Below are 15532 nucleotides of genomic sequence, written 5' to 3'. Positions count from 1 at the left end.
TATTGACTTTTATTTCAGAATCCAAACCCTGAAAAGGAAAACCCACCTTGTAATGCTCAAGAATTAGAAGAATGTGATGCTTTTCTTGAAGATAGCGCAAGCTTGTGCAGATTTGATGGCGATACATTGAAAGTCACTCATGTAGTAAGTGCTGCAAATTGTTACAGAAATATTGTAAAACTTTTTTTATGATATGCAAGTTAATTCTATTATCAGAATAAAAATCTGTGCAAACTTGTGAAACCACATAAATTTCTTCCATAATGTAAAATCACAGTAGCAACAGAAATTATCAAACAATGTATGTTCTTCACTGTCATTTTAATGTAAAAACAAGGCTCCTTTTATTCTGATTTAAAAAATATGTATACTTTCACAAGTGAGCCATTTGAAAAAGCAAAGTTATGTCAGAATAATTATAAGAAAGGGGTCTTTTTCAGTGGCATAAAATTCTTCTAGGTTCCTTCGCTTGCATTTTTCTCAGTAACTTTTCAGATAGCTTGTTAAAGTTGACCCTTTTTACTATGGAGCTGGAGCATAGATCACTTTATGATACTTGTTTGTCAATCACACTGGAAATAACAGATTGTAAGCAAAATGCTTTGATAAGAGGCTTGATCTGGGTTGTAAGCAACCTTGACTAACAGTAAGTTAGGACTTGATCTGGTCCATTGGCTAAAGCGGGAAACAATTATATGAAAGTGTCACAGATTAAGTTGTCGTCTTGAGGTTTGGGGTTTTTTTTCCAAGATGTCTCTACTAAGCTTGTAATAAACATTGGCATTGCACGTCATCACTACCTTGTGTCACGCAGAGTACATATAGGATAACCTGTTTTGTACAGAAAATGTCATAGTTACAGGATAAGATTTTGAATCAGTTCATAATTTCTCTTTTCCCCAGAAAAGCTCTAGAAGAAGTCTTCAGTCTGTGTCTTACAGATCTTGGTTTGTTCTTACTTTAAAAAAAAAAAAAATTATCTGTATCTTTTTTCCTTTGATAGTACAGATTGTCCTGGTCTCAGCTGGGATAGAGTTAACTGTCTTCCTAGTAGCTGGTACAGTGCTACGTTTTGAGTTCAGTATGAGAAGAATGTTGATAACACTGATGTTTTCAGTTGTTGCTCAGTTTAGACTAAAGTCAAGGATTTTTCAGCTTCTCATGCCCAGCCAGCAAGAAAGCTGTAGGGGCACAAGAAGTTGGCACAGGACACAGCCAGGGCAGCTGACCCAAACTGGCCAACGGGGTATTCCATACCATGTGACGTCCCATTTAGTATAGGAACTGGGAAGGGGGGGCGGGGGAATCGCCGCTCTGGGACTAGCTGGGTGTCGGTCGGCGGGTGGTGAGCAATTGCACTGCGCATCATTTGTACATTCCAATCCTTTCATTATTACTGTTGTCATTTTATTAGTGTTATCATTATCATTATTAGTTTCTTCTTTTCTGTTCTATTAAACCGTTCTTATCTCAACCCACGGGTTTTGCTTCTTTTCCCGATTTTCTCCCCCATCCCACTGAGTGGGGGGGAGTGAGTGAGTGGCTGCGTGGTGTTTAGTTGCTGGCTGGGGTTAAACCACGACACAGATACATATGTATTTGTCTGTGTGTGTGTATATATATGTGTATATATATGCCTGTACATGCATCTGTGCTGCCAAAAAAAAAAAAAAAAGATCAATTTTAGAGGCTAGCATGCTCCACCAAGAAAGTAGTCTTTTTTGTGGATACAGCATAATAGGTAACATTTGTCAGATCTGTATTTGGTAGGAGGACATTTCATAGTGACTCATTTCAAATGGATTGTAGCTGTTCAGTGATGCATGGTAAGGGAACAAGAGACAGTAGGAATAAGTAGAAACAAGAGGTTCACACTGGGTGGAAGGAAAAGCTTTTACACCATGATTGTAGCATGGATCGGGTTGCCTAGTGAGGTTGTGCAGCCTCTGTCCTTGAGGTTTTCAAGACCAGACTGGATAAAGTTCTGAATAACTTAGCTTAAACTACTGCTTCTTGCCCCAAAGGGTCAGAAGTTTGTGCCCCAGAGACATTTCACAGACCAGGAGGAACATGGTATCATGGGATAAGAAAGGCAGATCTGATGTATACTGCTTTCTAGCAGACAGCAAGACATTGTGGAGCAAGTTTGAACTCCAGGGTGGTTGTGAAGAGCTCTTAAAAATGGGTGGCATAAAGGTAATCCAAAGGCTAATGTGTTTAAAGCATTATGGTCAAAGGACAATTACCGTGGGTAGGAAATTTTCTTGCATGTATAACCTGCTCTAGCCAACCCTGCTTTGAGCAGGGAGGATTGCACTAGAATATCTCCAGAAGTCCCTTCCAATCTCAACTATGTGATCTTGTGGTTTTGCTCCTTGTTGGAGGACCTAGGAACATGAGTATTTCAGTAGATTTTTCACCATACAGGAATATATTTTCACTTTGATTTAGTTCTTCTTTCAAATTGTTTGGTGTTTTTTGTTAGCAATTCAGGGGCCTATTCCTTCAGAAATGTAGCTGATACAGCTTTTCACCTTTGTAGTAAACCATCATCAGTAGTATACAGTTGTATATGTCTTTTTGCTCTTAAGTTGGAAACAACTTTGTGAAACGTGTCCAGAATCTTAGAGAATTTAAGACCATGAAATATTTATATAGGAACATTTCCCACCTTGAGTTATAATTTAAGGATATAAACATAGATGATGTCATGATATCTGTTCTGTAAAGAGACGATTCTATTTTTTTGACACTTTCTAGTGCATTTCAATGGCAATAATCCAGCTGAAATGGGTGTGGCAAAACTACATTTGTCTCCTCTAGCTCAAATGCAGTTATTTTCTCCTATAGAGAAATATTTGCTTTAGTAATATTAGTTCTTTAAGTTAGGTTAATGGTGGCCTAAACTCCAGTGTGTTGTGTTTCCAAGCCATCAGAAACTAGAGATGCATGATGGACAACATTTTTTGCTGTGGAGGGGAGGGGCTTTGTCAGGTGAAAAGTATGGGCTGCCTAAAAACACTACCTTGTTTTTGGAACTGCTTGCAGTAGCATTTACAACATAAAGTTTGCCTTCTGTGTTACATAGTTTAATATGTATACTACCATATGCTTGAGTTCTGTATTACACATCCTATTAAAACCAGTTGTAGGCACATGTGTGATAAAATGCACAGAAATTAGTAGATGAAAAAATGCTGAAAGATGCCTGAACTACAAAGTGGTGCTGTGTGCTTACAGTGGGGAAACCCAGGCATCCCAATACTTAGCAAAACTGGGATGGCTTAGGGGAAGAGATGCTGCTTGTTTTTTAGATACAGAAGAAGAGAGTATTCCCAGTGCTTTGTGGAGCAAGGAGAAAATAGGGAATGGACTACGTAAATCTAGGTCTTTGAATAGCTAATTGCGGTAGGTAATTTCAGAGAGCAGTTATTTGTGGCAGGAGACTTTTCTGGTTGACAGGTGGATTATGGAAACACAACAGAAGAAGTTCTGTTCATTTTCTACTAGCTGACATGCAAGGTCACTCTTTCCTTGCTCATATGCCTATATAGAAGCATGAGTCTGCCTTCTCAGTAGGTGCCAGAATGGCTTCTGTTAACTAAAACTGCATATGTCTCTGTGAAATACATCATGTTACATCTGAGCTACAGGAGTGTGGGAGACATGTCATGTATTTGTGCATGTCCATTGGAGTGGAGATGCTCTAGTGGTAATAGGCAAGAGAAGAGGCAGGGTCTTCCTCAAGAGCTTTTCTGCTTCTGGATGCTTTGCCTAACTGCTTCAAGTTTGAATGGTTCTTTACTGCAGTTCAGTTTCTCATATTCTGACAACACTCACAAAACTTTTTGCATTTGGGCTGTCTGTCCAAGTGATCCGTATATCTGTTGCATGTAAAATAGGCAACTAACCCAGCTTAAAGAGCATTTATTGAGTTTTTCAAAAGACTCCAAATTACTTCTGGGGGAAAAAAGTAATCGAAGTTCAGAATTACTTTGCTGAGGTGCTGTGCATTTAAAATATTTCTCTACATATTCCACAAACGTATTGAAACCTGGAAAAAAACCTTAATTCCTATAGTCTGTTCAAAACTGCTTGTGATGTAAAAATTAACAATAGCTAAGTAACATGACACTTGTTCTTATCATATGTAATGTTATTGTTGGGACACATGTAGACTTAAATTGCATGTCGGGTGTTTGGGGTTTTTTTTTATTTAACTACAGATGTTTGTTTCTATTAAAATAAAAACCTTGTTGTTTGTAAAACTATCACATTTCTGATATGGTACTTCTAAAAGAATATATTTTTTAATTTTTCATGTGTGCTTTACTAGATAAGGGATTTACAAAATACTAAGTGCTTGACCCTTAAAAATATGTGTAGCTGCTGTTGAAAGACATCTACAGCTTACTCGGTGCTGTGTGCTGTAAAGCTTACTTCTTGCCATATGTAAATAATTTTTCTATCCTGTTGTACCTTTGGCTGAAAATGGTGATTGCTGGTGACTTCAAAGCTACTTTTGTGCTAACGCTGGGATTTTACTGTGGTGTAAACATTTGTGCAGTTTTTTTGATTCTCTATGAAACTAATTCCTCAGTTCAAAGAAGTTTCATAAGAGTTAATTCCTCAGAATTCAACCCTCTCCCTTAGCTAAAGGACTGATGCATAATAAAGTGAGCTGTGGATAAGAAGAGTGCTCTGTCTGTTATCCATCTCAGTGGACCCACTATGACACAGCTGAACCAATCAGGGATGCTGGAGGCCTTTCAGGAAAAACATACTTAAGAAAGGCTAAAAAATACTGTGCAGCAGCAGTGAGAGGGAGGAGTGAGAAAAATGTGAGAGAAACAGCACTGCAAACACCAAGGTCAGTGAAGAAGGAGGGGGAGGAGGTCCTCCAGGTGCCAGAGCAGAGATTCCCCTGCAGCCTGTGGGGAAGACCATGGTGAGGTAGGTTGTCCCCCTGCAGCCCATGGAGGACCACAGTGGAGCAGATATCCATACAGCATCCTGTGGAGGACCCCACCAAAGCAGGTGGATGTGCCCTGGAGGAAGTTGCAGTCAGTGGAGAGCCCACCCAGGAATCAGGCTCTTGGTAGGAGCTGTGGCCTGTAGAGAGCAGCCCACGCAGGAGAGGTTTTCTGGTAGGAATTGTAGCCGGTGGAGGACCCATGCTGGAGCAGTCCATTCCTGAAGGACTGTACCCTGTGGAAAGGCCCCATGTTGGAGCAGTTCTTGAAGAACTGCAGCCCCTGGGAAGGGCCCATTTTGGAGCAGTTCGTGAAGGACTGTATCCCATGGGAGGGACCCCATGCTGGAGCAGTGGAAAAGCCTGAGGAGGAAGGAGCAGCAGAGAGGAAGCATTATGGACTGACCCCAACCCCATTCCCCATCTCCCTGCACCAGTCTGGTAGTGGGGGAGGTAGAGGAGTCAAGAGTGAAATTGAGCCAGGGAAGGGTGTGGGGAAGGGTTTTTTTAAATCTTTGTCTTCGTTTCTCATCACCCTACTTTATTTTTAATTGGCAATAAATTAAATTAATTTTTCCCAAGTAAAGTCTGTTTTGCCCTCTATGGTAAAATTGGTAAGTGATCTCCTTGTCGTTATCTTGACCCACGAGCTTTTTCATCTTACTCTCTCCCCCGTCCTGTTGGGGAGGGGAGTGAGAGAGCAGCTGGGTGGGTGTCTGGCAGCCACCCAAAGTCAAACCCACCACAGTAACTCAGTCCATATCCAGTTTGAAAGGCAGTAGCTGTTTGGCCTGTAAACACAGCCAAAGCTCAGGATTAGTCAAAGAATGTGCTGCCTCCTATTCAACAAAGCAGGTAGGGATTATTGGTGGAAAGAGCTTAAAAATGAGAAGCGATGACATCTACAGGGAGTTCTGGGGAAGAGAAGCTTGGGGAGTCTTGAGCTGAGTGTATGAGAAGTCTCAACTTGTTCCCTTTCTCAAGTTGTTTCCCCTTCATTCTGCCTATTTTTCCTGTGCTCCTTAGAGGTCTGTTCCACTCACCTCTTGTCGGTGTCATGTGCCTGACCTCTGCTGACTTACCTTTCTCAGATGTTAAGAAGTTTGAGGGACTAGGACTTCATACTTTCTGTTTTGCTCAGCTCATTACACCAATATAACACCTGCCTCCTGTTTTCTGCTTTGTTCTTGTTAAGGCACCTTATTAGTGGAGCTCTTGATGTTATCTTTATTAGTGTTTCTTTGCCTCTCAGTTGCTTAGAAAATCAGTAACCCTCATTTCATGATTGCATCTGGCCCTAATGGAGACTGAGGATTATTTCACCTCTTTTGCAGTTTTAATACAACTGAAGAATTTGTGTGCCTGTTGAATAGTATGAAGCTGTTTTTGAAGTTGAGCCATTAGACTTGAACTTAATCAGCTGAAATAATTATATTAGTTCTGCCATAGACTGTATAACCTTGATAAAACAAATTTCTGGCTGTTGTTTCTGTCCACTGGATTTTATGTTAAGGTTAAACTAAGGTCTTCAAGACAGACACCCCTTCCTGTAACATTTGTACAACGAGAGCATAAAAGGTTTGCAGTTCATAGTTATTGCCACAATATATGTAATAGAGAGTGCTGTGACAACTACTTGCGAACCATTAGTCAACAAATATCAGCTTCTGAAATGCTGATTGAGGAGCAATATATTATACCATGTATTAGGTATAATCCTGCATGTTGCTATTGCAGACATAGCTTCTGGATGTAAAATACAGTTCAAATCATAGAATCATAGAATCATTTAGGTTGGAAAAGACCTTCAAGATCATCGAGTCCAACCATCAACCATGCCCACTAAACCATGTGGAGTACCTTGTCTACGTGCTTTTTGAATACCTCCAGGGATGGTGACTCAACCACTTCCCTGGGCAGCCTATTCCAATGTCTGACAACCCTCTCAGTAAAGAAATTTTTCCTAATATCCAACCTAAATCTCCCTTGCCGCAACTTGAGGCCGTTTCCTCTCGTCCTATCTCCAGCCACCTTACAGAAGAGATCAGCACCCACCTCACTACAACCCCCCTTCAGGTAGTTGTAGAGAGTGATAAGGTCTCCCCTCAGCCTCTTCTTCTCCAGACTAAATGTATTTGTTCATCTGGTAACATGAACAATGTAGGTCAGCTCTGAGTACAAACAGGAATTCCTGAGTGTTTTTTCTTGATAGATCTTAAGGGAACAGATTGTTCTTTCCTCTTTGAGCATTTTCTGGTCATAGTGCTACATTAAAGGTATTGCTATTAACTTCATTTAGAAGGCTTTACATAGAAAACTCAAAATATGTGTTGTTTTATTCTTTATTCTTATTGTTTATTCAGATAGCAGGATACGCCTGTCCTGTCTTTCTTATGTAATTGTTCATTCCTGGTGAATAGAAGTGGTTATTGAGTGGTTTTGGTGACCTAGACATATTTGATGAAGAGTGTGCTAATCTGAAATCTAGTAATTATTTGATTTTGAGTAAATAAAAAATTGTTGACATTTCATAATTTTAGTATTCTAACTAATCCTTGTTCCAGTGCTTACCAACTTTTACTGCAGAGGGACAGTATTTCCTTCCCTGTTGGCACAGCAGAAAACCAGACGTGATCACTTACAGAGAATCTTGTCCTAACATCAGAAGTTGTAGGTTAGGATCTTCTATCCTAGAAAACCATTTCTACACAAAACACATTCCCATTTGCTTGTGTAGTGGACATAATGTTTCCTTAAATATTATCCCAAGAAACTTAATTGCATCTGCTTGAAATGTATTGGCTACCTGTAGTGTATGGAGCTGTTGATCAGTGGGATGCAGCATAATGTATTCAAATATTTTGTCAACTAACAAATGTGAAGCTGTTGATCATCTAACTTTGGCAGTATGTGTGAGAGAATCTGCTATTTATGCTTTGAATCAATATTTTGTATTTCTTTGTTTTGTTTTCAGATTAATCTTGGAAGCAACCAGTATCTTTTCTCAGTTGTTGTGGATCCCAGAGAAATGCCATGCTTCTGCCTGAGGCATGATGTTGATGCTCTTCTCTGGCAGCCCCACTCTGACCAACCAGAGAACATGTGGGAACACATTGCAACTTTTAATGCTTTAGGTAAGAAATTAACTTCTGTGTCACCGTCCTCTATCTGAGACTTTTCTACCTGAATATTCTTAGCATGGCTTCTGTTGATATTTCACTTAATTAAATTTGAATTTAAAGCTACTATAATTCTGTTGATAGCAGCATGGTAGCTTAATTTTAGAAATATTAGAACATAATAAATAAAATATTTATGCCTTGGGAGGAAAATAAGCCTTCTCAGACCATATACAGGATGCAAGCACAGTAAAGAGGAGAGTTCCTTGGGTAAGTGAACTTGAGTTAAAGACTTAAAAGCACAATCATCACCTTAACGCTCACACAGAAATCATCAGGGAAACAGCTGCAGTTCATTGATGACATGTCTAGGTGTATATATGCTTATGGTAATATGTTTTAATAAGTGACCTTTAGATTTTTCCTATCTCATTGTCCCAAGTGACAAGTCTGAAGAATTGGACATGATCACTGTTTCGTCTCTTATAAGAGCTAGGAGCATCAAGTGATGCTGGTACATAGTAGGTTCAAAAGAAGCTAAAAGAAATACTTCACGTATGCACATTTAAGCTATGGAACCCTCTGCCACAAAACTTTGTGGGCATGGAAAGTTTTCATGAATTTGAAAATAAAATAAAATCAAAAATCATCATGACATGAAGAATCAGTCAAGAGTGTAACTGTGCCAGCTCTGGCTCAAGAAGCCCCTAACTCTTCTGAAATTACAGACTGCCAGAAAAGTAGAAAATGTGATTGTGAAGAATCGTTAGTTATTGTTGTATTCTTGCAATCAGGACTAAGAATTTGTTTTTACCCACTGTTGGAAGCAGAATTCTAAAGGTCGGAAGCAGAATCCTAAAGTTCAGAAGCAGAAAGTACTTTGAAAAATATGGATGCAAGAGTAAGAATTGCCATATCAGATCAAATAGCAATATCAATACGTGGTCCACGTAGCCCAGTACTGTACCTATCAAGTAAGAAACAGATAAATCAGTTTTCATGAAAATTAATCTGGTCCAGAATTTACTTCTGCTGTGACAACTATAGTCTTCATGTTCTCTAAGTGTTCTCTAGACCCATTCCTTCAATAATACCACAAGTGTGACAATTTATTCCCTCCCTCCCCAAAATACATTTGTTTGACCACACCACTCAGTGTGGGTCCAAAATAAAAGGGAAGATATTAGCTGTTTTATAGAGCTCACACAGGTTACCATAACACATAACTAGTTTTGTTCTGAGTTTTTGCAATTTATTTAGTTTTGTAATATGAATGACTTTTTAATAGCCTGTTATTTTAACTTAAGATCAAATTAAGCTGTAAGCATCTTAACGAATTGTCTAACAAAAGAGATTAATTTCACAATTTGTTCTTTATTTACTCATTACAAATTTCATTATGCTGGGAAAAAAGCAGATGAAAAGGATTAAGATGTTTTTTCATATTACTATTAGTTTCAAGTTTCAATGCTGACTTTGTAGTAATGTTTTAAGATTGTGTTTCTATTGTTTTGAAAATAAGAGGAAGGAAATTATGATATCTTTGAGCGTTTTGTACCTAAGGTGATAAAACCCAACATTGTTCCTGTACTTCTTTCTCCTTATTGTACTATCATTTTACAGTATTAATTGAAGTTTACACTTCTGTACTAATCTAGTTCACCTTTTATGTGCCAGAGGTGTTGTAAGTCATCAGCTTGTTTATCTACAACCAAATTTAGAAGTATTTTGCAAGAGCTAGTAGTAAAAAGCAGTATTTTTTAGATTAAAAGGCTAGTTTTCCAAAACCTACAGTATTCATTACATTGACCAAAGCAATGGTAGTAGCCCTATTTCCTTCTTCCTCTGCTTGAACTTTTGGAATTAGTTTTTAACAAGCTATACAAAGGTGATGATTGAGAAATTAATATTTTTCAGTTCAAGTCTTGGACTGAAACCTAAGGAAGGAGCCAAAGGGAAACTGAAGGGACCAAGTTTTTTGTTCTATATATCTGTCCTAATGACCTTCTGTTGAAAAAAAGCAATTGGTCTTGAATAGACCTTTGGCTGCCAACGTCTAATGATTTGCTGCTGGTTCAAGGAGTTAGTTGCGTGATCTTGCCCACTCTTGCCACAGTTTACTGAAGAAGGCTGTGTCTTTCACTGACTATTCATTAGTCATAGAATCATAGAATGGTTTGGGTTGGAAGGGACCTTAAAGATCATCTAGTTCCAACCCCCCTGCCATGGGCAGGGACACCTTCCACTAGACCAGGTTCCTCAGAGCCCCATCCAACCTGGCCTTGAACACTTCCAGGGAGGGGGCATTTACAACTTCTCTGGGCAACCTGTTCCAGTGCCTCACCACCCTCACAGTAAAGAATTTCTTCCTTCTTGCTGTATAAATCCCCTGCTCCGAACAGGGTTGTATCTGTAAACCAGAAAAATAGAGGACAGTGACATTTTTTTAGATTTGTTTTTTAAAAAAATAAAGAGCCTACGATTTTCTTTCTGGGAAATCCCATGTAAATACAAGTCCCTTGTCTCAAAAGCTGCTTCTACCTGCAAACCTATACTTAAATCCTGTTTTTATTAGTGCCAGTGTTTAAATACATGAATTAAATTAATGAACTCTACACTTGGAAAGTTTTTCTGGCTGTCGTAATATTTCCCAGTACAGCAATCAAGCCAATTGATAGTCTAGCTATATATTTACTAATTGTCTTGTGGTGAAAACTGTCAAGCTGGATTCGAACAGAGATCGCTTTTTGAGAACAGTAGCAAGCATTTGTAAATTTAGAAGTCTTAGCATTAACATTTTAAAACAAACCCAAAACAGAACATTTTCAAGGCATGAAAAAAAGGTACCGTTAATGTGTGACGGTACTGTTGTGGGTTAGCCCTGGTGGACACCTAAGCACCACACAGCTGCTTGCTCTCTTTCTATGCCCCTTCCCTGCCCGCAGTGGGACAGAGGAGAGAACAGGAAGAGCAAAAGCAAGAAAGCTTAGGGGTTGAGCTCTTTGGGTCAGCTGTCCTGGTTGTGTCCCTTCCCAACTTCTTGTGCATCCCGAACCTACTGGGGGGCAGGCAGAGTTGGAAAAATAGAAAGCCATGACAATGTGCAAGTACTGCTCAGCAATAGCAAAAAATTGTGTGGTATCAACACTTTTAGTCACAAATTCAAAACACAGCACCTTACGGTCTGCTGTGAACAAAATTAACTCCATCCCAGCCAGCCCCAGTACACGTACTTTGACCTCCACCCTATGATAATAAGGAAAGAGGAAGAGCCCAAAAAAGTAAACTCTAGCATGCTTGCTGTTCTCAGAGGTGCTGTCTTTCAGTGATAACCATTGCCATGCATTGTTCAGTGGAAGTAAAGCAAATAACCTTTCAGAAGGATGGTAGATCACTTTTCAAAGATTGTGTCTCAAGTCTCTTTACAGAAGTGTGAAAGGAAATCAGTCTGAAATAAGTCTGTTTAATAATTAAGCTCTGTAGTGGAAGAGGAAACAGAAGATTTTTTTTCTTCTCAGTGAATATTAGCAAAGTTTATAGCATGTTGAAAAGTAACTCATGTTTTTTTCAGTCAATTCTAAACAGAAGACAAGTTTTAAGTGTCTGTTCAAGATTAGGTAGGCTCAGAAATCTTAAATTATAAATGTAATTACAAACTGGGTGATGAGGGGAGAGAAGAGAGTTATTCTGCTTAGACTCCTAATATTGGGCCAAGATGTGTATCCACGCCTTATGATCTTGCTGAGAAAATGGAACACCTTGTGAGGTAGAGAGGGGCTGGATGTGGGAACAGTATGTAGCTATCTATACATATGCATCAAAAATGCCAGTTAGGAAAATGTACAGAAGAATTGTATATTGGTATTAAATTGGTTAATGCATACCTCCAAAAACTATTGGTTTATTTAATAACAACATATATCTCTTTCATTTTTTGTTACTAATTCCATGTTATTTTTTAAGGTAAGCTTGATTTCTGTCTTAGCCAGTTAAAGTGCTGTTGAAACCAATATATTACTTATCCCTTCTACTTCTTTTTGGGGTATGCAGGTTATGTCCAAGCATCAAAACAAGACAAGAAGTTCATGGCGTGTGCTCCAGATTACTCCTATGCTGCTCTTTGTGAGTGCTTGCGACGAGTTTTCATCTATCGTCAGCCGACTCCTCTGTCCACAGTTCTCTACAACAGGAAGGAAGGAAGACAAGTAGGACAGGTTGCTAAGCAGCTAGTAGCAACCTTGGAAGCCAATGATCCTATCTTAGGCTTTCAAGCTACAAGTGAGAGATTATTTGTTCTCACAACAAAAACCTTGTTTTTAATAAAGGTGAACTCTGGAAATTAATTATTCAATATATTCTGCTGTAGTTTGTGTTAACAATTTGTTAAAGAACTGGTTAGGTAAATGATCTGAGAAGTTCAGTACAATTTCCTGAAGTTTAAAAAGGAGATATCTTACAGGGGAATCAAAATTTTTCATTAGAATTTGTCTGTAAGAGAAAGTTTTTCAACTTTGCTGTCACTGAAGCAAGCTTTTTCAGAGCTATGGGAAAATGTCTTCTGCACTAACAGCTTTCTCAAAGCAATTGTCAGAGGCTGCCTTTGCATAGGTGAATAGATTTATGCATTGTTTTTTCCAAATGACTGTGTTTGCCATCCTTCTGAGTTTCAAGAGTTCATTTCTGTTTTTAAATGCCACTGTTTACATATGAAAGAAGTAGTCAGATAAAGAAAATAAAGCTTTGAGTTACAAGCATATGATGTGCAAAGTAGTGTGTATCACAAAGAAAAGAAAAATCCCAAATTCAAATACTGTTGGCAAAAAAAGTGACTTAATATTTCAATATTCAGTAGTATTGAGTGAAATGTGAATGGAATGAATGGAGTATTATGTTCCTTATCCAGGTAATTAATTCAAGTGGAATAATTTCATTGTATATGCAGATTTTAGATTATTGATTTGGGACTTACTCATGCTTGCAGTGAAATCTGTTCACATTTTAAGAGACACTAGAACAGCTTTTAGCAGCTTTTTCCTGAAGCAAAGTAAGGGTCAATGTATAGCTGGTGATTACATATTGAATGGTATTAGTCAAGGTCTAGTTACTTTCAGTTGTGTCATTTTCATTTGACATTGTACTTCATTTCAAGTGACTAATTTATAATTGGAAAATGGCTAATAGAAAAAGCACCTGTATTGTAACCTGAGATGGGAAACTCAGAAGTGCCGCTTCTGCCTCAGATACTACTGTAAATGCTGTGTTATTAGGTAACCATTCTGTCTGTGATGCACAAGTCCGAATGTGGTGTATTTGCAATGTAAGAGTACACAGCCCATGAGGATGCTTCAGTTTAACAAACTGGCATCGTTGATTGTATTGAATAGTTGTATCTGAAGATTTTTGTTTCTTATTTTAAATTGACATTGTCAATACAGTTAAACCAAAAAGGGGTCAGTTGTGACAGCTCCAACCTGGGTTGGGTTTTTTGTTTGGTTTTTTTTTTTTTTTTCATAGTTTGCTTACAGCTCCATAACAAAGAATGCCTGATATATTGTGTACTGGCAGGAAAGCTGCTGTGGGCTGTAGTACCAAAGTACTGATAAAGACACAAATTACTGAGACTGACACAAATACAACAAGTGGCCTAATAGTTTGCATCTCTTCCAATATTATTTCAGACTTCCGTAAGGATCTATTGAGAGGAAAATAAGTGTTCCTTTTTTATGGACTAATAGTTTCTTAGTTGTGATTGTTTCGATTCTCCTGTAAATTCTCCTGACTTGTATCAGTGAAATGATTAACTAAGATCTGGAGAATTTAAAAGGGAGACAAGCAGTTGTGGCTTGCAAAAAAACCTCCAAATGCAGGAGCTTTTCAAGGAACCCGATTTGCCTCCTCTTTACAGCAGTATTATATTGTATATCCAATATTGAAAAGTTTTTCCTTACTCTTACTTGGGAAAGTTAAAACAGACTTGATTTGCAAACCTTCCCTTCTCATTCTATTTTTTTAAAACTGTCTTGAAAATGCTTCTTAAAAAGGCTCAGTGAATGTATTACTGTTTTGTGACTGTTTTGCATCTGAATTTTCATTGTTTGGCAATAATGTCAAACAAAGTGGTACAATTTATGCAGAGGTCTTTTAGAAAAGATTTTATGTAGTTGATTACTGTGCAACATAAAGTGCTTTGAGATTTATATGAGTATTACTTAGTAACCTGAGATTTAATCATTGGGAACACAGAGTTAAGAACATGTTGTGATGTTTGGGAAATGGAGGAATGAAGGAGTGAAGGATTCATAGGTGACATGCTTTTGTCACCTCAGGTCTATTGCAGGAAGCTTCAGTATAGATGAGAACGTCAGCTGTTCTTTGTCAGATTCTCCGTGCTGTGGGTTAGATATCTGGAAACATACTTCTGCTGTCTCCTGCAACAGAGGAAACAAAGTCAAGTAAAACAGTTACCTCTTCAGAGGCTGTATTACAATATGTAATGACTAAAACTCACATTCTGCCCAAATGTGTGTCTGTTTCAAGGGATTTCTTGTTTGCTCCCGGGAACAACTGAACATGGGGAAGAGGTTCATCCCTTTTTCCATGTTACTCATCTATTTGCAATCATGGTGTTCTCTGTCACATAGTCTCTCTTTTATTTTGCTTTCTACGAGAGTTAAGAACATTGTATTATTTAAAAGATTTGTTGCCTTGAGGAACCTTGCATGCTGTTGCACAGCAAGCTACTATAATTAAATGGCTGCAAGCCACAGGGAGAGGCTTCCTATCAGCATTTCCATTTCTGTGTTCACTTAATTTTAAGGCTCATTTGTTTAGTGTATTACTGTAGGCTTATATGAAGTATAGAATGTGAATATTTAAAAGAGGTGGTTTTCTGAGAACCATACTTCAATTTTTCTAGGATTTTATTTCTTGAAATCTTATATTTTAAAACACAGTACTTCCTGAGAGGTCCCAATCACAACCTGTTGACAGAATTTCTGAGAAAATATTTGGCTATTGCAGACAATATTATTTATTTCTAATACTCTTTTTCAGTGTTTTACTTGGCTGCATATTTGGAATGTATCATGTATTCTTCTACAAGTTTAAATAAATGGAAAAAATGTTAAGTTTATTAATAAAGGGTTTTTAAAATTATTTTAAAGGATTTCTGTTAATTTAAAACGTGCATCCTTCCTCTGCTACTGAAACAAAATAGAAAAATAGAAATAAGAAATTCCTTAAAATAAGGCTTGTTACATTAAGGAGCTTTCTGTTAGGGCAAAGTTCCGATGGGTGTCTGCGCTGCAAAGTCACGTCTGTTGCCGAGACATGCACTATTGCACTCCTCGTTCATTGCTGTGAAAACCCCTGTACAGTCTTTTTTGTGTCCCATATCTGCCAACATACAAATTGTTGGAGGTAGTTACTGGATGGGGTTGAT

General features: G+C 38.2%; 1 protein-coding gene across 4 annotated transcripts in view; it reads left to right on the top strand.

Moving 5' to 3' along the window:
- The window catches only part of NUDCD1 (NudC domain containing 1), a 61828-nt gene extending 46582 nt beyond the window's left edge, over positions 1 to 15246 (top strand). For all 4 annotated transcript variants that reach the window (XM_052786860.1, XM_052786863.1, XM_052786861.1 and 1 more), the window contains exons 8-10: positions 19 to 144; positions 7947 to 8106; positions 12142 to 15246. In XM_052786860.1, coding sequence (XP_052642820.1) covers positions 19 to 144; positions 7947 to 8106; positions 12142 to 12434 — 579 coding nt within the window. In that variant the 3' untranslated portion in view covers positions 12435 to 15246. The remainder of the gene's footprint in view (positions 1 to 18; positions 145 to 7946; positions 8107 to 12141) is intronic.
- The last annotated feature ends 286 nt before the right edge of the window (positions 15247 to 15532 follow it).

Source organism: Harpia harpyja, chromosome 5 (assembly GCF_026419915.1).
Source record: "Harpia harpyja isolate bHarHar1 chromosome 5, bHarHar1 primary haplotype, whole genome shotgun sequence".
NCBI lineage: Eukaryota > Metazoa > Chordata > Aves > Accipitriformes > Accipitridae > Harpia > Harpia harpyja.
This window is presented reverse-complemented; position numbering and strand designations above follow the sequence as displayed.